The sequence below is a fragment of the Rhinoraja longicauda genome, chromosome 11 (assembly GCF_053455715.1).
Source record: "Rhinoraja longicauda isolate Sanriku21f chromosome 11, sRhiLon1.1, whole genome shotgun sequence".
In the NCBI taxonomy this organism is placed as follows: Eukaryota; Metazoa; Chordata; class Chondrichthyes; order Rajiformes; family Arhynchobatidae; genus Rhinoraja; species Rhinoraja longicauda.
Genome location: NC_135963.1, coordinates 34,817,528 through 34,843,150, shown reverse-complemented (window position 1 = coordinate 34,843,150; position 25,623 = coordinate 34,817,528). Strand labels below are relative to the sequence as shown.

The 25,623-nt window shown below is 42.5% G+C and overlaps 1 protein-coding gene across 5 annotated transcripts in view; it reads right to left on the bottom strand.

The window, feature by feature from the left end:
* Nucleotides 1–604: 604 nt before the first annotated feature.
* LOC144598107 (uncharacterized) overlaps nucleotides 605–25,623 on the bottom strand; it is a 30,664-nt gene continuing 5,645 nt past the window's right edge. For 2 of the 5 annotated variants that reach the window (XM_078407991.1, XM_078407990.1), the window contains exons 3-8: nucleotides 20,513–20,603; nucleotides 18,424–18,521; nucleotides 12,639–12,786; nucleotides 11,672–11,810; nucleotides 8,079–8,253; nucleotides 2,460–3,603 (exon numbers count right to left, since the gene is read on the bottom strand). In XM_078407991.1, the coding sequence (XP_078264117.1) occupies nucleotides 2,845–3,603; nucleotides 8,079–8,253; nucleotides 11,672–11,810; nucleotides 12,639–12,786; nucleotides 18,424–18,507 (1,305 nt within the window). In that variant the 5' untranslated portion in view covers nucleotides 18,508–18,521; nucleotides 20,513–20,603 and the 3' untranslated portion in view covers nucleotides 2,460–2,844. Of the gene's footprint in view, nucleotides 620–2,459; nucleotides 3,604–8,078; nucleotides 8,254–11,671; nucleotides 11,811–12,638; nucleotides 12,787–18,423; nucleotides 18,522–20,512; nucleotides 20,604–24,827; nucleotides 24,942–25,623 lie in introns of those variants that run through there. The other 3 variants (XR_013547827.1, XM_078407992.1, XM_078407993.1) reach the window with 3 other exon arrangements.

Here is a 25,623-nt window from a genome sequence, read left to right as displayed (position 1 = left end):
TCAGATATATATATATATATATATATATATATATATATATACACACACAAGATCAGAGCTTTAGTAATATACTAGACCAAGTGTACCCTTTGGGCCCAAATGTCTCCTGCATTGGTGCAGCACTCTCTCCTCCCCCTCCCCCTCCCCCTCCCCTCCCCCCTTCCCTTCCTCCTCCCCCCCTCCCTCCCCCACTTCCTCCTCCCCTCCCTCTCCTTCCTCCCATCCCCCCTTCGATAGATAGATATAGATAGATAGATAGATAGATAGATAGATAGATAGATAGATAGATAGATAGATAGATAGATAGATAGATAGATAGATAGATAGATAGATAGATAGATAGATAGATAGATAGATAGATAGATAGATAGATAGATAGATAGATAGATAGATAGATAGATAGATAGATAGATAGATAGATAGATGTCATAAACACTCATACTTCTAATGTCGAGAAATGAGAGTAGCAAAGATTTTACTGCTCGATAATAGTAAAGCACTGCAAGCATACTGCCAGTGTGAAGTGGGCTAACAACAAATTCTTTGGAGTGTATGCCAACCAGGTTATTTTCTAATGAGAAGAAAGACCAATCAGGGCATTGAGTCGTGGCTTCTTTATCTGTAACAGAATCCAAAAGTGACAGGTTAAACATTTTGGCAAAGATCCTACTACCTGTCTCATATTACATCCAGTTAATAAGTTACACTATTTTAGGATATGCTTACTGAACCCTTCATGCTCCTTTCAGTCCTGTTAGGATATTTAATAGGGACTGCTCACAGACTGGCATTGTTACTCCCTGTAGCCTTATGTTATGAAGCACCAGGTAAAGAACAGTAATTATTCGTCTTTCCAATTTCCTCTTCACCTCTTTCATAGAGGACACTCGGCCCTCTTTGCCTTGTCTAATAGCCTCTTGCTATTTAATCTCCCCTCCCCGCACAACCCACTTCTACTTCCTCCCCAAATCCACGACCAGGTATGTTTGATAGACCCAATTGTTTCAGAATTCATTTGCCTCAAAAATTATTTCTTCCTACACAGTCATATATTGACTGTATCCATTTTCTCCAGTTCATCCCCTTCCACTTACATCTGTGAGCGCTCTGACAGCTTTGACTTTAACAGTTTCCAGTTTCCAGGCCCTAGCCAGGCTAACTTTACCATGGAAGTACAATCCCTGTATGCTTCCCTTCCACACTAGTGTCTCAGGGCCAACCAGTCCCCTCTTCAAAAGCATTAATTTGTCTTGTTGAATTCCTTCTCAACTCCACTCACTTTCTCCAGATGAAAATAGATCTAAGGGAATATCTATGGCCCCAGGCGCTGGCTCTCTGGGATACATCAAACAGTCCTGGTTTCAATCCTACTCAAGTTTCCTACCTTGACCCATCTTTGTCTCATCTTTCTTCTCTGCCTCTTTCTCAAGAGTCAAGTAAAGAGTGTTTTATTGTCATATGCCCAGACATGGAACATCGAAATTCTTACTTGCAGCGGCACAACAGATACTGTATGTAAACAGAACTCTGTAAGACCCATAATAAAGTACAAAAAAGTTTTCTTTATACATATATATATATATATATGTGTGTGTGTGTGTGTGTGTGTGTGTGTGTATATATATGTGTGTCTGTGTATATATATGTGTGTGTGTGTGTGTGTGTGTGTGTGTGTGTGTGTGTATATGTATATGTATATGCATGCATGTATATATATATGCATGTATGTATATATATATATATATAATAATAATAATAATAATAATATTCATTTATTGTCATTGCAACAAGTACAAAGAAATTAAAAAATAGCCAATCCTGACGGTGCGTAATATGTGTGTGTGTGTGTGTGTATATATATATATATATATATATATATTTACATGCACATATATATATACACATATGCAAACACTGTATATGTGTATGTATAAATAAAACTTTGTTTATATATATACCGTAAGCTTTGAACATTAAGATTGCTACCCTTGTTTATAAATCTCTCCACTATTTCATGCTGCCTCTCTAATATTCCTCAATCCCACAAACCTCTCAATCACCGGCACACTCCCGATTTTGTCTTCCTGAATATTCCTGAATATAATTTTCCACCATTTTGGCAGATGTGACTTTAGCTGCCGATCCCCTAAACTTTTTAAAACCCTTCCCTCAACCTAAATAATCTGCCTCTCTGCTTCACTTTCTTCCTTTAAATTCCTCTCATACCAGAACCGTGCGGAACTCACAGTTTAATATTACTCTGTGAATTTCCTTGGATTGTTTTGCTTCGATAAAAGCATTAAATAAAAAATTTGTTCTAACGGAAATTTAAAAAAAAAAATTCAGGATATAGTTTATAGTTTTATTTAAGATTTTGGTATATACAGCTGGGTTGTTTTAGGCATTCTTTACTTATATCTAATTTAAAAATATTACTTCAAAAATTCTTGTTACCTGCCTTTGGTACATTGGACGAACCTTGAATTTTTTCGAGGGAGACTCTTGTGCCGTGTGACAATTGTTCACTTAACTTTCGCTGGAAAGGCTCGCGTTAGCACCTTGTGTTGGAGGTATATTGTTAACAGGAGACTGGGTGATACCATTCAATGTGATTGAAGGTTGGAGCTCGCCTGCTTCCTTTATCTCTCATTTTTCTCCCACCTTTTTGACGTTGAGTGAAGCTGCAGGTGTTTTTAACTGCTGTGGCTGGGGAGTTTTCATGTCTTGGTGTAGGTGCAGCCACTTCAAGCAATGTTGATTGTGCAAATGTAGATATTGTTTGAACACATGGATCAGTGGTTATAGATTTTGGTACATTGGCATTTGACCTTTCCTTTGAATCTTTTAGTGATGAAGGTTTACATTTTGGTTTGGATCCATGGTCTGTGTGGGCAATTGAGTCTGTACTGAGCCTCTTAGTGGAAGACAAGGATAACCTGATTCTGGAGCAGGAACAGAAGACCCATGATTCAATCCAAATGCAGGCCCTTTCTCATTTGTATTTTCTTCCTCTGAACACTGCAATGCCTTGGCAGTGAAATGGAACAAAGTCTTATTACTGATTGTAATCTTGGAGGGATTGGTGGCACTAATATCTTTGTGTTTTGGCTTTTGTCCTCCTGCCAGGTCTTTGCCGTTTAAGGATTCTTTCATATTTCCATTCAGAGGTGAAAATGTGCAGGTAGGTGCTAGTGGTCCTTTTGGGCATGGTGTAATGTTTAAAGCATTTTTGATAAATTTGTCTACCCTTGTTCGATTGGGTGTAACATTATTTAGTAGTTTGCTGACTTGGTCTTCCTTTTCACAAATCTGCATAATTATGCTCTTAACTGGTTGCCTTTTTACATGCTCTTTCATCCCCAATGGTTTGGTTGTTCCATCATCTGCCAATAAATAAATTTGTCGATTCTGTGATTTTGTGGTTTTTCTCACTGCTTTTACAGGACGTTCCAGGGGCATTTGAAAGACTTTGAATGCTTCACGTGAATGTATGGTAGATTGAGTATTTACAGAACTAAATGAATGAAGCATTCCTAAATCCTTGGTTGATTCCACTCTTCGATTCCAAATATGAGAATCAAAAGGACATGATCCACTTTCAACCTGTGTAAATAAGGGTGAATATAGATTTACAGCTGATATTGAAGCAAATTATAATAAAAAATTCCGAAAATGACATAAAGTGCTGGAATGACTCAGCGGGTCAGGCAGTATCTTTGGTAAATGTGGATAGGTCCATATCCATGTTCTCCATGGATGCTGCCTGACCTGCTGAGTTACTCCAACACTTTGTGCCTTTCTTTGTAAACTTGCATCTGCAGTTCCTTGTTTCTAAATTAAAATATCATTTATTTTGGGGTTTTACACATTTATTTTCCTCCACCAATATTTGAACCACGCAGAGTTAAGACACCGGAGCCTAGAAATTTGATCGCTTTGTGGCTTCTGCCTGGCAATTAGAGAAAAACCTAAACTTGCACATAATTAATAAGCAACGGATACAACACCCGCCATTCAGTTATCGGCAAAATGTGGTTTGCAATACCCAACACATGTGTGTAGCCTCATTTGTGTGGCGTGTTTATTATATTTGGGAAGCAGAATGGTTTATTCTGAGCTTATGAGCCCCATTGTCAGAAAATAAATGGGTTAAAAATTTGGGGGGCTTTTTCTGATTGGCTACCAGTCAAGTCAAGTCAAGTCAATTTTATTTGTATAGCACATTTAAAAACAACCCACGTTGACCAAAGTGCTGCACATCTGATTAGGAAAAAAGAAAAGAAACATACAGCCTGACTAGTGGTGTTCTGCAGGGGTCGATGCTGGAGCCACTACTCTTCACATTGTATATTAATTATTTGGATGAGGGAACTGAAGGCTTTGTGGCCAAGTTTGCAGATGATACGAAGATAGGTGGAGGGGCGGGTAGTGTAGAGAAAGCAGGGACTCTGCATAAGAACTTGGACAGGTTGGGGGAGTGGGCTGAGAAGTGGCAGATGGAATACAGCATAGCAAAGAGTGAAGTCATGCATTTTGAAAATAGGAATAGAGGCGTAGGCTATTTTCTAAATGGGAAGAGAATTCAGAAATCAGAGGTGCAAACGGATTTGGGAGTGCTGGTGCAGGATTCCCAAAGAGTTCATTTGCAAGTTCAATCGGTAGTAAGGAAGGCTAATGCAATGCTAACATTCAGTTCGAGAGGGCTATTATACAAAACGCTAAGGCTTCATAAGACTGCATTTGGAGTATTGTGAGCAGTTTTGGGCCCCATATCTGACGACGGGTGTGCTGGCATTGGAGAGGGTCCAGAGGAGGTTTACGAGAATGATCGAATTAACATTTGATGAGCATTTGAAGGCAATGGGCCTGTACTCGCTGGAGTTTAGAAGGATGAGGGAGGACCTCATTGAAACTTACCAAATAGTGAAATGCCTGGATAGAGTGAAAATGTAGAGAATGCTTCCACTAGTGGAAAAGTCTAGGACCAGAGGCCATAGCCTCAAAATTAAAGGGCGTACCTTTAGAAAGGAGATGAGGAGGAATTTCTTTCATCAGAGGGTGGTGAATCTGTGGAATTCATTGCTACAGATGGTTGTGGCAGTTAATGGATATTTTTAAGCCGGAGTTTGATAAATTCTTGATTAGTAAGGATGTCTGGGGTTATGGGGAGAAGGCAGGAGAATGTGGTTGAGAGGGAAAGATAGATCAGCCATGATTGAATGGTGGAGTAGACTCGATTAGCCGAATGGCTTAAAACTCAAAATTTATGAAAACTTGTTCAAAGGTACAAAATTATCTTTTGTGGATTTGCATTATAAACTTGCTCTAAAACTTTCCTGAGCTCATTTACTTTGGTGAAAACAGGCTTTGCATGAATAAATGCTGTAAGAGGGATACGAGGGGGGTGTGGGGTGGGGTGGGGGGGGGGGGGGTGTGGGGGTTGGGGGGGGTGGGGGGGGTGGGGGCGTGGGGGGGGGGGGAATAGACAACCACCTTCCCCCCACAATACTTTGACAGGTTACTAAATCAGTTGGGCACTTGCCAAACCTGTCATTAAAGGGTACACCCTAATACCACTGGGATTTTCTATGATTAGATTTCATAGAAACATAGAAAATAGGTGCAGGAGGAGGCCATTCAACCCTTCGAGGCAGCACCGCCATTCATTGTGATCATGGCTGATCATCCACAATCAGTAACCTGCACCCAACTTCTCCCCATATCACTTGATTCCACTAGCCCCCGAACATTACATGTTTTACATTCAATAGCAATTTCACTGGCCAGGGCTAATGAAAATTGTGATCTTAAATCCCAATTTTCTTGTCTGTCCACATTCAGCATTCCGTGTGAAACTGAAAGAGATAATGAGCAGCGGGCGTGGAAATCTTAAGTTGTGCAATTATATGCTCTTGCGCTGATCACCCCATATTTGGAATAAACATTTATAGGAGGCAAAGAAGGAAGAGGAGAAGCATAGAAAGACCCTGAGAAGGTCAAAGGTCCTCTGGTTCTTCCATGAAGAGGCACAAAACCAGTTTCCCCTCTACTAACAGTCCCCTCCACCTGGGGGAGCTTGTCCTTAGGCTCAACAACTTCTCCATTGACACCTTCTCATTTTCTTCAAGTCAAAGTTGTAGACATGGGCTTCAGCTATACCTGCCATTTTAGTTTAGTTTAGAGATATGGCATGAAAGCAGGCCCTTTGGCCCACCGAGTTATCACCAATCACCTGTTCACATTAGTTCTATGTTATCTCACTTTCTCATCCACCCTCCGCACACTAGGGGCAATTTAGAGAGGCCAATTAACCTGCAAACCCAGCTGTCTTTGGGATGTGGGAGGAAACTGGAATGCCCGGAGATTCTGACTCTGGGCTCATGAGATCCCCGTCTGTCCCGAGATGCACTGATCATATCCCATGAAAAGTGTCCTTCTTCAAACCCATTGTTGAAAGTGAGGTTACAATAGATTTCATCCACTATAACTGTCCAACCTCTCCCTACTCAAGGCATCATTCTGCACCTTTTCCAAAGCCTCCACATCCTTCCTGTATGTTTGACTTCCCAAAGTGTACCACTTTATACTTGCTCAGATTATACGCCATCTGCCATTTCTCTGCCTATTTCTGTAGCTAATCTATATTCCCACTGTACATGTTAACAGCCTTCCTTACAGTTCGGAGGTTTACCAGAATGTGCCTGGATTAGAAATTTTCAGCTACAGGGAGACGTTGGATAAACTCGAATTGTTTTCTCTGGAACGTCAGAGGTTGGGGGAGATTTGATAGAAGTGTATAAAATTATGAGAGGCATGGATAGGCTGGATAGTCATAACTGTTTTCCCAGGGTGGAAATGTCCAACACTAAGGCCATAGCTACAAGGTGGAGAGGGGGAAAGTTTAATGGAGATGTGCAGGGCAAGTTTTTTTTATGGAGAGGGTAGTGGGGGCCTGGAATGCATTGTCAGAGGTGGTGGTGGTGGCAGATATTAAAGTGGCTTTTAACAGGCTTTTAGATAGGCACACGGAAGTGCAGGGTAGAGAAGGATATTGGTCACGCAGGCAGATGCGATCAGTTTAAATGGGTATCATGTTTGGCACAAACATTGTGGGTTGCAGGGCCAGTTCCTGTGCTGTACTGTTCTATGTTCTACAGTTATGCTTACCTTGATGCCAATTATTGAATGTCATGAGATAAGCATTACTCCATTATGATTTCCTCAGTAGTTAGAGAACAAATCCTCTGCTAATCTATTTGTAACAATTTGTAAAAGTATCCAAACACTGTCATAATCCACAATTCCTCCACTAACCATGATCCATGGTCACGTGTGGCTGCGCCTATCGGCTGCGGCTCTGTGGCAGTCTGTCTGTATTTTTCCTTTTTTGTTGTTGTTTGTGTCGGTGTTGGGATGGTTTTTGTTTCTGTTTTTGGCTGTGAATGTGTGGGGGGGGGGGGGGTGGGGTGGGGTGGGGTGGGGTGGGGGAAACCTTTCTTTTATTAGGTCTCTTCCCCGGGGCGCAGCTCGGCCGCGGGGCCTTCCATCGCCCGCGGGGCCTTCCATCGCCCGGCGCGACTCGGCCGTTGGACTTAACATCGCCGGCGCGGCTCAGCCACGGGACCTAACAGTGCCCGGTGCGGCTCGGCCGCGGGACGTTTCAGCGCCCGGTGCGGCTCGGCCGCGGGGCCTTCCATCGCCCGGCACGGCTCGGCCGCTGGACTTAACATTGCCGGCGCGGCTCGGCCGCGGGACCTAACAGTGCCCGGCGCGGCTCGGCCGCGGGGCCTTCCATCCCCTTGCGGGGGCTGTGCGTGTCGGTCGCCTCGTTAGGGGTCGAGCTGCCTGTCCGTGGGCGTGGGGGGAAGAGAGAGGGGAAGTTTTGTTGCCTCCCATCACAGTGAGGGGGTGTTTGGACTCACTGTGATGGATGTTTGTGTTGGGGTCGTGTGTCCTGTGTACTTTTTTCTTTTCTTGTTGTGTTTTGTGACTGCTGTAATTTCGTTCGGTATTTGTACCGAATGACAATAAAGTTATTCAAGATTCAAGATTCAAGATTCAAGGATCCAAACATTCACCTGAGGTGGAATCTCTTGTTGTGGAGAAAGGCTGATGATCTTTATATTAGTTTTGGTCATTTGATCCTCAATGCTGAGAGGTATGAGTGATGATTCCAAGTTCATACTATCAGTTACTGTCTCTTGCATAAATTCATACTTTCTGGATTGCTTTCTGCTTTCGGGGCATTTCATTCTGTAAAATAAGATACTGGTTAACAGCTTTTCCCCCCAAGTTTCCCAAATGTCCTGTCTTTCTTTCTTAGATATGTCTGTTTAATTCTGATGAAATATCCATTCAGCTTTAAACTAAATAGACACAAAATGCTGGAGTAACTCAACGGGACAGGCAGCATCTCTGGAGTGAAGGAGTGGGTGTCGTTTCAGGTCGGAACCCTTCTTCAGTCTGAAGAAGGGTCTCGCCCCAAAACAGACTGACGAAGGGTCTCGCCCCCAAAACGTCACACATTCCTTCTCTCCAGAGATGCTGCCTATCCCACTGAGTTGCTCCAGCATTTTGTGTCTATCTTCAGTTTAAACCAGCATCTGCAGTCCCTTCCTACACTAAGTATATTAAAGAGTAACAAATTGATAGGGAAATTAAATAAATATTCTATGTGCCTTCTTGGTATAATGCACAGAAGTTTCCTCAAATAGTGGAGATCAATAGGCTTAAAGTAAATGAAGAACTCAGAAATTTGCATTTATAAAAAATATGGAGAAATTAATGTGATTGAAAGGAAATATATTTTCCAGGTTTTGATCATTTTGTAGGAATTGGCTATGGAGATAGTTGGTGCAACATCTGCCTTTTTGAAATAGCCAATGGACCCCAAAATGGTTCCCACAGGCTGAAATGCAGCAAATGTAATCCAACTACTTCAGAAAGGTAGGAGAAAGGAAACAATAAATCACAGACTATTTAACGTGATAGGGCGTGTAAAAATAATAATGGGATTGGTCAGTGTGTACATGGATTTATGAAACTGAAATCATGTTTGACCAAGACGGTGCTGTTGGACATAGCTTCAATAGCTTGGCAGTAGGATGGGAACCTGAAAGTAAAATCAGAAGAGAGAATAACTAAAATGGAAATAGAAAATAGGGATTAGGTGATGAGATGTTTAGAAAGACAAAAGGTGGCAATTGTGTCGCAATGACAGAGATAACAATAACAAGTGTTTGGAAAGGGGCAGAGTGTACAAATATAAGAGTGCATAAAAAAATAAGAAAATGGTGGGTATAATTTATAAGCACCCTAATGTAGCTATACTGTTGGATAGAGCATAATTTATCAAGTACAGATCCACCACTGATTTTCCAGCACCCTTGTTTCCAGAGCCTTTCTGGATTATCCATTTTGCTGGACCAACAGAGGCCAGGGTGTCCGAGAGGAGTTGAACGGTAGTGGAACGGTATGCTGAGGCCACCGACTGGCGATGATACCGGCTGGAAAAGTTGGCCTCAGAAATCAGCTGTGGCAATGAATTTGCTGCCTCCAGCCAGGCCGAGTTCCAGAGCACTGTCCACAGGGGGCAAATTCGACCAGCCGATCGGCCGCAGAAATCCTGATGAGGTTGAGATTGACCAGCTCATCCGGCCTAGGTAGATACCCCATTTTCAGGGGAACTTCCGGGGGGGATTTCAAGTCCACTCTCGTAATTTTGTCCAGTTTAAAGCAGACGCCGGACTACCATTTGCCAGAAAATCGATGGCGGACCTGTCATGCGGGCAAGTAAGAAAGCTACCATAATAATCATGTGTGTTTAAATCATTGTGTAGATTAGCTAAATGAAACAAACAAGGATGACCTTGGGGTCATCTTGACCTTGAGTTAATAGACTGTTTCATGGATGGTTTCCTAGAGCAATGTACTGTGGCACAAACCGCAAACCAGAGTAGAGAGGTTTGGGGGCTACTTTTGATTTGCTATTATGTAATGAGATTGGATTAATAAAAATCTGATAGCAAAGAATCTCCCAGAAAAAAAAGTGATCATAACACGGTAGAATTTCAAAATACATTTGAGTAAGAAATTTGAGTTTAAAACTGGTGCTTTTGGCATAATTAAATAATCACAGTGCTTGGAGTATGGATTTGGCTAAAGTGGACCAAACGTGATTAAACAGTCAAATGACAGATTAGCCATGGCAGAAAGCCCAGATTTAATATATTTTAGAAAATATATGTGAGAGCTGCTCATGGGGTAAAGGCTGGCAAATTTCTTAATTTACGGATTTATTGATTAGATATAAAATTATGTGCATTGTTTTCACAGGCTTTTTATGCTGCGAGTTAGAATTTCATTGTACTTTTATCGATTCATATGTCAGTTAAACAATCTTGAATCCTTGCACCTGAAGGATTGAGGCCCGAGTCTCAAAGAAAATCGCTGCTGAGATAGTTGATTGCACGCACAATTCTGGAGAGGTCCCAGACAATTGGAAAATGGCAAATGAACGCCGCAATTCAAAAGAGGAAGAAAATGGAAAGCAGGAAATTATAATGAATCTTTGGATTCACCCCAATGAGAAGTGAGGTATGGGGCTCAATTATTGAGTTTATTCAAGACAGAGATCATTAGTTTTTTATATAAAGAGAATCAAGAGATATGGGCTTTCTGGATTGGGGGGCAATAAACATAGTCATGGGAGTCTGCCATGGAAGGAAGAAGGGAGCTGCCAGAATGAGGTTGTAGACAAAGACGAACTGCCTTAGGGACTCCAATTCCGGATTTTTCTTGAGGTTTACTCCTGGAGCCTTTTCCATGACTGGATATGGCCACAAGGCAGTGGAGGTTTTAGATCAGAGTTTTCCCTCTCCTAGATGGACTGCCTTCCCAGGCTGACGAACCTCATCTGCCCGAGACTCGTGGGGGCGGGAGCGTCTACCTTCCCGTCTATAGCACCTGCCCACTGCAGCCTTCATCCGCCTTCACAGCCATTGTGACGCTCCACTAAAGTCAGCCATCATCCTCCGCCTGTTTTACTGTTGAGGTCTTACTTGGATTGCTCTTTGTCAGGGTCCCCCCGTCCCCCGTCCCCGTCCCCCCACACCGACCTTACCGCCATGGCTGACCCTACCAGGAGCATAGCTCCAGACAGCATCGCTCTCAGGATCTCAGGACCATACAAGCTTCTCCACCATGGCAAGGTGACAATCTACGGAGAAGTTAACAATCCTAACACAGAAACCTGGAGGACAACTCGGATTGGAATGTCAAGTGGCCCTCCAGCCATAAGATAATTTAGTTTAGTTTTGTTTAGAGATAGGGTGGAAACAGGCCCTTCAGTCCACCAAGTCCATGCCGACCAATGATCACCCATACACTAGTTCTGTCCTGCATACTAGTCAATTTACAGAAGCCAATTGACTTATAAACCTTCAAGTCTTTGCAATGTGGGAAGAATCCAGAGCACCTGGAAAACCACACGGTCACAGGGAGAATGTACAAAGTCCATACAGACAGCAGCCATAGTCAGGATGGAACCTGGATCTCTTATGCTGTAGGGCAGCAGCTCTACCATTGCGCCACTGTGCCACCCGATAATATAGTTGCGCACAGTAAAGTAGAAATATTGGCAAGGTGCACATCAATTAAATGTTGAACCTACTTTGCACTTTCCGTGAGAATGGGTTCAGTTAATCGATGACCATTTCTGCCAACCCAGATTTTATTTGGCTTTTGCAACTGCTGTGCAACTAGTTTTCCAACTCCACCATGAATGCTGTACAGTTTGCCACTGGGAATACCTGTAAAACAGAGTTAAGCAACACATTCATACTCTCCAGGAAATGGTTTGTTCGATTATGTCACACTTTTTAATTCATCAACTAAAAGAGAGTTCACATGTGGATCATGCCAGTGATATCCTTATCCCATGTTTGGTACAGTGAGGATAACATATTTTTGTCCTTTTGTCTGAGAATCAGGTACAAATGTAAGATTGTAATCTAAATTATCTGACAGGAATCAAAGTGGAAAAATATTAATGTCCCTCAAAGGACAGAGTTAATTTAAGCAAGGTCTGCTCTGGGGCCATGTAGATCGAGCTAATCGTGCTCCATCATTTGTCTGTTTGATCAATGTTTCATACAAATAATACTTCATTAAAATGCCTGAGCAGCTCCACAGCAGCAGATATGACATCAATAGTCATAATCACATGTTATAATCTAGTAGAAGGAATCAGAGACATTGTCAATTCTGGAATCATACAGAATGAATCACCTGTCAGCCCGTCTGCTGCCTGGAAATCAGTAGATAAAGTTGGAAGAATAAAATCATCCTTGGGTTTATTTGCATTATTCTCTTCTGAACCATACCAGCTCTCCAGTTTCATTTGCTGTATGACTACTAGCATGCAATTTTCAGGCACATACGTAGCACAACATTGGCATTTTGTACTCACAACATCCATTTTTCCAGTGGAACTTTTGCCTCATCGTGCTTATCATCTGCTTTAGTTATCTTCTGCAGAAGCTCGTGGCTTTACACGAGTTCAGTCGTGTCAATGAAATGCAAAACCAAATGCAACATCAATAAGAAATTGAGCTGCTGATAGCCCTGTTCCCACTTACCCGTGAAGGCACTGATGGGTGTTTGTTGATTCATGCTGTTGATGCCTGTAATTGAGTACCAGTGTCGTTTGTCATTATAGATTTGAGAAGCACCAGAAGTAGCTTGGTTTTCACGTAGGAGCTGCTGCAGATGAGGAATCATCTCAACCTATGAACAAAATCAACACTGCATAACTCACTGCTTTTGAAACTATCAAGCTGGTGGTGTCATCAAGCAATCTATGCTGAAAATACACATGAAAGAATGGCAGCTCAAGGTAATAACTACCAAGGCTGGGTTTTTATTAATTTTGAAGTCCCATACATATAAGCCATAAAATGATAAGAAAAACCATAAAAACTAACAATCATTTCAGAAAAAAATGGATTACAGCTGGAATATTTTGGAAATAAAATTAGCATTGTAAGGATGAATCTCAAAGTGCAATCTCCATAGTCTAACCCCAATCTCTAAATATGTCAATTGCCAAATGTGATTGTGCATATTCCATATTCTTGCTTAAGCCTCTTGCGGCCAAATCTACTCTCCTGACAAAACAACATTGGACAGGAGATGTGGAATAAGTGGGAAGCCCTCTGGGACTGCTGGAGAAATACCATTTTTTTGCATTTGACTAGGTTCTGCATGGTCGGTTGCTCTGGAAGGTGAGATCCCATGGCATCCAAGGAGAGATGGCTGACTGGATTTAAAAAAATGGTTATAGGAAGCAGAGAATGATGGTGGAAGGCTGACTTTCAGACTGGAGGCCTATAACTAGTGGTGTGCATTAGTATTTGGTGCTGGGCCCATTGCTGTTTATCATCTAATGATTTGGATGAGAATGCATGAGGCATAATTACCGAGTTTGCAGACGACACTAACGTGGGTGGTGTTGTAGATAGTGAAGATGGTTGTCAAAAATTGCAGCAGGATCTTGATTCATTGCTCAGGTGGGGTGAGGAATGATTGATGGAATTTAATACAGACAAGTATGAGATGTTGCATTTTGGACAGTCTAGCAAGGGCAGGACCTCTGCACTGAATGGCAGGGCTCTAGTGAGTGTTGTAGTGCAGAGAGATCAAGGAGTACCTTGAAAGGTGCATCACGGGTAGTCAAGAAGACTTTGGAACATTGGCCTTCATCAGTCAGAGAATTGAGTCTGAAGAAGGGTCTCGACCCGAAACGTCACCCATTCCTCATCTCCAGAGATGCTGCCTGGCCCGCTGAGTTAACATATAACATATAACAACTACAGCATGGAAACAGGCCTGTCCGGCCCTACCAGTCCACGCCGACTAGTCTCATCTACCTGCACTCAGACCATAACCCTCCAATCCCCTCCTATCCATATACCTATCCAATTTACTCTTAAATAATAAAATCGAGCCAGCCTCCACCACTTCCACCGGAAGCCCATTCCATACAGCCACAACCCTCTGAGAAAAGAAGTTCCCCCTCATGTTACCCCTAAACCTTTGTCCCTCAATTCTGAAGCTATGTCCCCTTGTTGGAATCTTCCCCACTCTCAAAGGGAAAAGCCTACCCACGTCAACTCTGTCCGTCCCTCTCAAAATTTTAAAAACCTCTATCAAGTCCCCCCTCAACCTTCTACGCTCCAAAGAATAAAGACCCAACTTGTTCAACCTCTCTCTGTAGCCTAAGTGCTGAAACCCAGGCAACATTCTAGTAAATCTCCTCTGTACCCTCTCCATTTTGTCGACATCTTTCCTATAATTTGGCGACCAGAACTGCACACCATACTCCAGATTTGGCCTCACCAATGCCCTGTACAATTTCAACATTACATCCCAACTTCTATACTCGATGCTCTGATTTATAAAGGCAAGCATACCAAACGCCTTCTTCACCACCCTATCCACATGAGATTCCACCTTCAGGGAACAATGCACAGTTATTCCCAGATCCCTCTGTTCCACTGCATTCCTCAATTCCCTACCATTTACCCTGTACGTCCTATTTTGATTTGTCCTACCAAAATGCAGCACCTCACACTTATCAGCATTAAACTCCATCTGCCATCTTTCAGCCCACCCTTCCAAAAGGCCCAAGTCTCTCTGTAGACTTTGAAAATCTACCTCACTATCAACTACTCCACCTATCTTAGTATCATCTGCATATTTACTAATCCAATTTGCCACACCATCATCCAGATCATTAATGTAAATGACAAACAACAGTGGACCCAACACAGATCCTTGGGGCACTCCACTAGACACTGGCCTCCAACCTGACATACAATTGTCAACTGTTACCCTCTGGTATCTCCCATTCAGCCATTGTTGAATCCATCTTGCAACCTCACTATTAATACCCAACGATTTAACCTTCTTAATCAACCTTCCATGTGGAACCTTGTCAAATGCCTTACTGAAGTCCATATAGACAACATCCACAGCCTTGCCCTTATCAATTTCCCTGGTAACCTCTTCAAAAAATTCAAGAAGATTAGTCAAACATGACCTTCCAGGCACAAATCCATGTTGACTGTTTCTAATCAGGCCTTGATTATCCAAATAATTATATATATTGTCCCTAAGTATCTTTTCCATTAATTTTCCCACCACAGACGTCAAACTAATAGGTCTATAATTGCTAGGTTTACTTTTAGAACCTTTTTTAAACAAAGGCACAACATGCGCAATGCGCCAATCTTCCGGCACCATCCCTGTTTCTAATGACGTTTGAAATATTTCCGTCATAGCCCCTGCTATTTCTGCACTAACTTCCCTCAATGTCCTAGGGAATATCCTATCAGGACCTGGAGACTTATCCACTTTTATATTCTTCAAAAGTGTCCGTACCTCCTCTTCTTTAATCCTCCTAATTTCCATCACTACTCTACTTGTTTCGCTTACCTCACATAATTCAATATCCTTCTCCTCGGTAAATACCGAAGAAAAGAAATTGTTTAATATCTCCCCCATTTCTTCCGGCTCAGCACATAGCTGTCCACTCTGACTCTCTAATGGACCAATTTTATCCCTCACTATCCTTTTGCTATTGACATATCTGTAGAACCCCTTGGGGTTTACTTTTACATTACTTGCCAAAGCAGCCTCATATCTTTTTTTCGCTTTTCTAATTTCCTTTTTAAGATTCCTTTTACATTCTTTATATTCCTCAAGAACCTCATTTACTCCCTGCCGCTTATATTTATTGTATATCTCCCTCTTTTTCCGAACCAAATGTCCAATTTCCCTGGAAAACCATGGCTCTTTCAAATTATTATTCTTTCCTTTCCACCGAACAGGGACATAAAGACTCTGTACTCTCAAAATTTCACCTTTAAATATCCTCCATTTCTCTATTATATCCTTTTCATAAAACAACAATTTCCATTTCACTCCTTTTAAATCCTTTCTCATCTCCTCAAAGTTACTCCAGCTTTTTGTGTCTGTTAAGTTTAGAAGTTGAGAGGTCATGTCATAGTTGTATAAGACAATGGTGAGGCCACTTATAGAGTATTGTGTTCAGTCTTGGTCACCGTGTTATAGGAAAGACATGGTTAAGTTGAAAAGGGTGCAGAGAAGATTTACCAGGATGTTGCCAGCACTTGAGGCCCGAAGTTATATGGAAAGGTTGAGCAGGCTAGGACCTTTTTTCCTTGGAGCACAGGAGGATGAGGCATGATCTTATAGAGCTGTACAAGTTCATAAGTGGAATAGATCAGGTAAATGCCCAAGAGTAGGTGAATTGAGAACAAGCGGACATAGGTTTAAGGTGAGGAGAGACAGATTTAATAGGAACCTGAAGGGTAACCTTTTTACATCTCTTACGGTTGCAAGGGAAGTTGCTTGGGGAGGGGGTGGTTTGGGTGGGAAGGGATGAGTGAACCAAGATGTTGCGGAGTGAGCCACCTCCGGGTGACTAACAATGGGTAGTGGGTATTTGGAACGAACTGCCTGAGGAGGTAGTTGAGCAGGTACTCTTGTTATAAGAGACTTTTGGACAGATACATGGATAGGATAGGGTTACAGAGTTAGGGGTCAAGCACAGGCAGGAGGGATTAGTGTAGATGGGGCATGTTGGGTTGAAGGACCTGCTTCTACACCATATGTCTCCATGATTCTAAATTCAAGAAAATATATGTCAAAACCGTGAACTGCAGATGCTAGTTAATACATAAAGTGATGGAATCACATTGGAGGTGACTGAAAAGTTGCTCTATGAAGTGAGTCCAACATTTCCATTCCAACACATTATACTCCAACATTTCCATTCAGCACATCATACTCTGACATTTCCAACACCTCCAATGGGATCCCACCGCTAGTCAAATCTTCCCATTGCCATACCTTTCCACCTTCCGCAAAGATGGCTCACTCCACAACACCTTGGTTCACTTGTCCCTTCCCATCCAAACCATCCCCTCCCCAGGTACTTTCCCTTGCAACTGCAAGAGATTTAATACCTGTCCCTATACCTCCTCCATCGTCTCCATCCAGGGACGCCTGCAGTCCTTCCAAGTGAGACAGAGGTTAACATGCACCTCCTCGAACCTCATCTACTGCATCTGGTGTTCCCAATGTGGCCTCCGCTACATCGGTGAGACCAAAGGTAGATTCGGTGACCAATTCACTGAACACTTGCACTCAGTCTGCCAAGGCCTACGTGATATCCCAGTTGCTAACCATTTCAATTCCCATTCTCATTCCCACACTGATGTTCCTGGCCTGGGCATCCTCCATTGCCAAAGTGAGGCCACATCCAAAGTGGAGGAACAGCACCTCGTATTCCGCCTGGGTAGTTTGCAACCCAACAGTAGGAACATTAAACTCTCCAATTTTAGTTAACCTCTCAAAACCTACCCCCCTTTATCCTCCCAACCTACCCCCTTCCCTCCACTATGCCCCACCTGGACTCACACCTGTTTTTCCCCTCCCCTACCTCCTCTCTCCTCCTGCCAATTTCCACCCTCTGGCTCTACAATCCGCATCTCTTCATCATCTGCAATTGTCTCACGCCTTCCTTCCTTTCTCATCTTTGGCCTTTGATCCAACCAGCTGCCCATCAAAATCCCCTCTCTTGCCTGTGTCGACCTGTTTTGGCTGCAGAGCAAGACGTGCATCTCCCCTTTTCCAGTTTTCTTCTTCCCCCTCCCCCCAAAAAAATCAGTCTGAAGAAGGGTTTCGACCGGAAACATCATCTATCCATGTTCGCCCGGGATGCTACCTGACCTGCTGAGTTACTCCAGATCTTTTTGTCCAAAAATATGTGTAAACGTTTTTTATAGCTCAGCCAGGATGATTTTGAGAGCGCATCACCAAAAATATTTTGGCAGTCTCTATCCCTCCTTCCATCAATCAACCAAGCCCAGCTCCCTTCACCATTTGCCTCTTCCCTTTCACTCATCAAATTCAACCAAGATCTCCCTCTATCTTCCTGTCTCCACCTATATCCTTCCTTTGTCCCGCCCCCCTGACATCAGTCTGAAAAAGGGTCTTGACCCGAAACGTCACCCATTCTTTCTCTCCTGAGATGCTGCCTGACCTGCTGAGTTACTCCAGCATTTTGTGCATAAATACCTTCGATTTGTACCAGCATCTGCAGTTATTTTCTTATACTAACATTCATTGGGATCAAATTCAACCCAACATTCATTGGGATCATACCAATATGTTAGGATGCAGAATTGCTACTGGTCCTAGTTGCAAATCCTGCAGTGGTATTTTTGAGTAATAAATCTTACAATTAATTGTCATCCTCGGAGGCTTGCAAAATATTTGAAAATGTTTAAAGAAAAACTACAAGCACCAGTGAGTGAAAGTAAAATGTCAATTCACCTTTTCGGTCCACTTAGGTTCTTTAACGAATGCTGGAGGTTGTCCTCTTGCTTTATCTCGTTTGTTGATGAAACTGGCTGCCATCTTCTGGTTCCTCCCTAGAGCAAAATTTAAGCAAAATAAGCCTTCCAGGATGCAAGAGATTTATTTAAATAGAAAATCTGTCTTTTGCATCAACTGTTATATTGACCTCGCTGAGGTAAGGAAGCAAAGATCTTGCGGCAGTCTGAAACAAGAACAGGGTTATTCTGCAGGGTTATTCTCCTTCCATCGGGCAGACGATACAAGGCCTTCTACGCCCGCACCTCCAGACTCAGGAACAGCTTCATCCCCAGGGCCATAGCTGCTATGAACCGGTCCTGCTGAGCCGGATGGCCACAACGCATAGATCAACTTGCACTTTACCCTGTCTAAAAAACTGTTACAATTGTTTCGTTTCGTTGGGTTGCTGTTAATTACTTAAATTATTGCATCGTATGGGAGGCGCATTCCCAATCTCGTTGTACCCCTGGGTACAATGACAATAAAGATATATTGTATTGTATTGTATTGTATTGTCTCCGCTGCATCTGCTCCTGAGATGAAGCTTTCCATTCTAAGTCATCCAAGATGTCCTCTTACTTTAGCAAACATAGTTTCCCTCTGGAGACAGGGAGATCAAGAAAGGAAAGAGAGGTTTCATTGGGTAGAAAGGTTAGTTTCCATTCTAGGACATCTGAGCTGTCCTCTTTCTTTAGTTTTCCATTCTAGAACACCTGGCAAGTCCTCTTTCTTTAATTCATAAGTCATAGGAGCACAATTAATCCACTTGGCCCATCAAGTCTACTCTGCAATGAATTCCACAGATTCATCACCCTCTGGCTAAAGAAATTATTTCTCATCTCTTTTCTAAAGGTATGTCCAGAAGGTTGTGCCTTCTGGTCCTAGACTCTCCCACTAGTGGAAACATCCTCTCCACATCCACTCTGTCCAGGCCTTTCATTATTTGGTAAGAGTGAAAAACAGGCATCAATTAATTCCAGAAGGTATATTAGATGGTGTTATTTAATATGGCTTACCTGGCCATGGCCAAGTGCCACGAGGGTGAATTGATGTCAGACATTTTGAAAATTATAAGGAAGATGAATAGTTTGTAATCTGTTTAACCTAAGAGTTTACATACTGGGGAAACATGATGAGAAAAATGGCCAACAACTTAAGGATGTTACTGAGGCAATAAATAGATTCATCGTGGTAGTTAGGTTCCACAGAATAGCCAGTTTAATTAAAATAAACATTGGAGAATGTAAACTAAACTGAGAGCAATAAAACTCAGTGTGTAACGTTTATTGCGCTCAGTTGTTGTGCAAATGGGAGAGTAATTTTCTAAATAACAGGGAGCATAAAGTTAAGGATAACTCTGGGGAAAGACAAAGATGAACAGTTACAGAAACAATGAATGACGATGAATTATTTAAAATATATAGAATCCACATGTAACCATTGCGTTGTGAGAATATAAAAATGCTGTAGGTGCTATGAATCTTTGAAACACTTTGGGTTCTCTCAGAGTGTTTCCCAGTGCATATTGTTAAGGCCTTGATTAATCCAACTTGTTTGAGAAACTCACCACTGTTCTATGAGATGTTTTATTTTGTACCTGTGGCTGGGGCCCACCTGACACCAAATTCAGAGTACAGGTATAACACAAAATTCCCTCTTACAGGTACATATGACGATTAAATACTCCTGACTCTCTTCATCACCAGATGCATTAAGTTGTTAATACAACACAGATGTACTTACAAATGTGCAGGATTTGTTTCAAAATCCAGTAGATTTTTTAACAACATACATTGCTTTTCCTATTTCCATGGAACCCTGACATTTATTCCACATTATAGACATATTGCAGCAATCGGAGAATCTAAAGCATCGAATTATAATACAATGTCGAATTGCCACCAGTATCCATAGGCACAAAGGGGTACATAGCAACATTGCCATTGTGTGAAATTTTGTATCCTCTTTAAATGTCATTACTGTTCATCTACTTTATATTGTCCTCATTCTTTTGTATGATCAATACTCATATGATGTGAAGACTTACTTTTTTATCTTCAATGTCAGAAAGAAATGTCAAAGCAACTTTGGTCTTCAGTGTTTCTAAAGATGATGCCACTTTTTCTGGTTCTGCTGATCTGAAATTGGGAAACAATTCTATTAAAAGGAAATGCTTCCTTTAGCTGTTAAACATTGTGAAATTATAACAATGGGATAGGTTTAGTCTTCCATTTTACCAGATACTAGACCATGGACCCGTTGGACCCAAACCTCTCCTGCATTGGTGCAGCACCCTCTCCTCCCCCCCTCCCCCCCCCCTCCCCCTCCCCTCCCCTCCCTCCCTTCCCCTCTGAAAATGTGGCACCTCACATTTCTCTGTATTAAATTCCATCAACCATTCCTCAGCCCACCTAACCCAATCGATCAAGATTCTGCTGTAATCTATGACAACCATCTTCACTATCTACAACATCACCAACTTTAGCGTCATCTGCAAACTTGCTAATCATGCCATATACGTTCTTATCCAATTCATTGATTTCGATGACAAACAGCAATGGGCCCTGTACACTTGTGCCCTGAGGCACACCTCCAGTCAACGTCATTGGCCTCCAGACCTAAGAACATTTTTCCACCGTCAACCTCTGCTTCCTTCCCTGAAGCCAATTTTCTATCCATTCAGCTATCTCTCCTTGGATCTCATGCAATCTAACGTCCCAGAGCAGCCAACCATGCGGAACCTTGTTGAATGCCTTACTGAAATTCATATACACAACATCTACAGCTCTGCTCTCATCAACCTTTTTGGTCACATCTTTAAAAACTTGATCAGATTCGTGAGACACGACCTCCCACGCACAAAACCATGCTGACTATCCCTAATCAGCCCTTATCCATCTAAATACATGTATACCGTATCCCTTAGAAAACTCTCTAGTAACTTTCTGACCACAGATGTTAGGCTCAACAAATGGGATGGCTGAGGTATTTTGAATCACATCCTGGCTCTCTTCTGAAAGATGATGTAGTATCAATGTGCATGCTTGTTCTCAGTGTCTCAGTCAATCAGGATACATGAACCATTGTGCATTATAAACATTTTCATTGTACCTCGATACGCATGACAAATTTTCCCGTTAACCATTTTCTATGTGTACAGTGCAACTTAGGACCACTACCTCTACTGGCAATTACTTTCTTCATGGACTTGCACCGCATGCAATATGCCCTACTTTTTGAGACATAACCGTGGGAGTTGGTAGGTTTGTGGTAGATGTCAGTCTATAGTCTTCACAGGGATCTATTTTGGGTTAAGGGTGAATTGTACAAAAGGGATGGGTTGCACCTTAACATGCGGGGGACCAGCATTCTGGCAGGCAGGTTTGCCACTGCTATACGGGTCGGTATAAACTAAATAGTGGGGAGGGGGGGGGGAGACAAATTGGAAAGACAAGGATGGAGTTAAAGGGAAAGAGAGTATAGGAAATGTTAAGAAAGTTACCAGAATTAACATGACAGAAAGCTCACGAAGGGATAGGAGAGTATGGCCAAGTGAAATAGGAATCGATGTGAAAGGTGAGGTGAGTAATGGATTAAAAGTATTATATATGAATGCGCGAAATATAAGAAGTAAAGTGGATGAGCTTGAGGCTTAGTTAGAGATTGGTAGATATAACATTGTGGGGATTACAGAGAAGTGACTGCAGGAGGATCGGGACTGGGAACTGAATATTGAGGGTTATACGTCCAATAGAAAGGACAGGCAGGTGGGCAGAGGAGGTGGGGTAGCTCTTTTGGTGAGGGATGAAATTCAGTCCCTTGCGAGGGGAGACATAGGGACTGATGATGTAGAGTTGCTATGGATAAATTGAGGAATTGTAAAGGTAAGAAGACACTAATGGGAGTTATCTACAGGCCCCCAAACAGTAGCCTGGATATAGAGTGCAAATTGCAGCAAGGGTTAAAATTGGCAAGGTAATGCCACAAGTAGTATAAGAAAATAACTGCAGATGCTGGTACAAATTGATTTATTCACAAAATGCGGGAGTAACTCAGCAGGTCAGGCAGCATCTCAGGAGAGAAGGAATGGGTGACATTTCGGGTCGAGACCCTTCTTCAGACTGATGTCAGGGGGGCGGGACAAAGGAAGGATATAGGTGGAGACAGGAAGATAGAGGGAGATCTGGGAAGGAGGAGAGGAAGGGAGGGACAGAGGAACTATCTAAAGTTGGAGAAGTCGATGTTCATACCACTGGGCTGCAGACTGCCCAGGCAAAATATGAGGTGCTGTTCCTCCAATTTCCGGTGGGCCTCACTATGGCACTGGAGGAGGCCCATGACAGAAACATCACCCATTCCTTCTCTTCCGAGATGCTGCCTGACCTGCTGAGTTACTCCAGCATTTTGTGAATAAATCGAAAGGTAATACCACTGTGGTTATGGGAGATTTCAAATGCACGTAGACTGCGAAAATCAGGTTGGTTCTGGACCCCAAGAAAGGGAATTTGTAGAGTGCCTCTGAGATGGATTCTTCGAGCAGCTTGTACTGGAGCCTACCAGAGAGAAGGCAATTCTGGATTTAATGTTGTCCAATGGACCAGATTTAATAAGGGAACTCAAGGTAAAGGAACTGCTAGGAGGTAGTGACCATAATATGATAAGTTTTAATTTGCAATTTGAGAGGGAGTAGGTTAAATCAGAAGTATCAGTGTTGCAGTTGAACAAAGGGGACTATGAAGGCATGAGAGAGGAGCTGGCCAAGGTCGACTGGAAAAGTATCCTAGCAGGAATGATGGCGGAACAGCAATGCCAGAAAATTCTGGGCATAATCCGGAAGATACAAGATCATTTCATTCCATAGAAGAAAAAAGATTCTAAGGGGAGTAGGAGGCAACCTTGGCTGACAAGGGAAGTTAGGAATGGAATAAAACTAAAAGAAAAGGTGTATAACATAGCAAAGAGTAGCGGGAAACCAGAGGATTGGGAAAACTTTCAAAGGACAACAGAAGGTAACAAAAAGGGCAATACGGGGTGAAAAGATGAAGTACGAGGGTAAGCTGGTCAAGAATATAAAGATAGTAAAAGCTTCTTTAGGTATGTTAAAAGAAAACGATTAGTAAAGACAAATGTGGGTCCCTTGAAGGCAGAAACAGGTGAAATTATTATGGGGAACAAGAAAATTGCAGAAGAGTTGAACAGATACTTTGGTTCTGTCTTCACCCAGGAAGACACAAACAATCTCCCAGATGTACTAGATGACAGAGGATCTAGGGAGACAGAGGAACTGAAAGAAATTTGCATTAGGCGTGGAATAGTATTAGGTAGACTGATGGGACTGAAGGCTGATAAATCCTCAGGGCCTGATGGTCTGCATCCCAGGGTACTCAAGGTGGTGGCTCTAGAAATCGTGGACGTATTGGTGATCATTTTTCAATGTTCTATAGATTCAGGATCAGTTCCTGTGGATTGGTGGGTAGCTAATGTTATCCCACTTTTCAAGAAAGGAGTGAGAGAGAAAACGGGGAATTATAGACCAGTTAGCCTGACATCAGTGGTGGGGAAGATGCTGGGGTCAATTATTAAAGAGGTAATAATGGCGCATTTGGAGAGCGGTAAAAGGATTGGTCCAAGCCAACATGGATTTATGAAGGGGAAATCCTGCTTGACTAATCTTCTGGAATTTTTTGAGGATGTGACAAGTAAAATGGATGAAGGAGAGCCAGTGGATGAAGTGTATCTGGACTTTCAGAAAGCCTTCGATAAGTGGGCTAAATTACAGCACATGGTATTGGGGGTAGGGTATTGACATGGATAGAGAATTGGTTGGCAGACAGGAAACAAAGAGTAGGAATAAACGGGTCCCAGTCAGAATGGCAGGCAGTGGCGAGTGGAGTGCCGCAAGTCTCTCGCAACTATTTACAATATATATTAATGATTTAGATGATGGAATTAAAAGTAACACTAGCAAATTTGCAGATGACACAGAGCTGGGTGGCAGTGTGAACTGCGAAGAGGATGCTAGGAGGTTGCAGGGTGACTTGGACAGGTTGAGTGAGTGGGCAGATAAATGTGAGGTTATCCACTTTGGCGGAAAAACAGGGAGGCAGATTAGTATCTCAATGGTGTCAGATTAGGAAAAAAGGGACGTGCAATGAGTCCTGGATGTGTTGTACATCAGTTACTGAAAGTAAACATGCAGTTACAGCAGGCAGTGAAGAAAGCTAATGGTATGTTGGCCTTCATAACGAGAGGATTTAGGTATTGGAGTAAAGAGGTCCTTCTGCAGTTGTACAGGGCCTTGGTGAGACCACATCTGGAGTATTGTGTGCAGTTTTGGTCTCCCAATTTGAGGAAGAACATACTTGCTATTGAGGCAATGCAGCGTAGGTTCACGAGGTTAATCACCGGGATGCCAGGACTGTCGTATGAGGAAAGATTGGAAAGACTGGGCTTGTATTCACTAGAATTTAGAAGGATGAGCGGGGATCTGAAAGAAAGTACAAAATTATAAAAGGACTGGACAAGCTAGATGCAGGAAAATTTTCCCAATGTTGCGGAGTCCAGAGCCAGGGGCCACAGTCTAAGAATAAAGGGGAGGCCATTTAAAACTGAGGTGAGAAGAAACTTTTTCACCCAGAGAGTTGTGAATTTGTGGAATTCTCTGCCACAGAAGGCAGTAGAGGCCAATTCACTGGATGAATTTAAAAGAGAGTTAGATAGAGCTCTAGGGGCTAGTGGAATCAAGGGATATGTGGAGAAGGCGGGCACGGGTTACTGATTGTGGATGATCAGCCATGATCACAATGAATGGTGGTGCTGGCTCGAAGGGCCAAATGGCCTCCTCCTGCACCTATTTTCTATGTTATAGTCTGTCCATTTATGACAGCAGGGGGCAAACTACGTTTACTAAAGAACGAGGATATAGAGACATATAGCATAGAAACAGGCTCTTTGGCCCAACTTGCCCACGCTGACCAACATGCCCAATCTACATTAGTTCGACCTGCCTATGCACCACAGTTCTGCCCAAATAGATCAATAAAATAAAAGGACATATTTATGTTGAAGTCGTGAAGTCGTTAGACTAGGAATGTGTCGGATTTTATTCTGGCCTTTGGTGAATTTGCTGCCATCGCCAAGGTAGTGATTGGGACACTT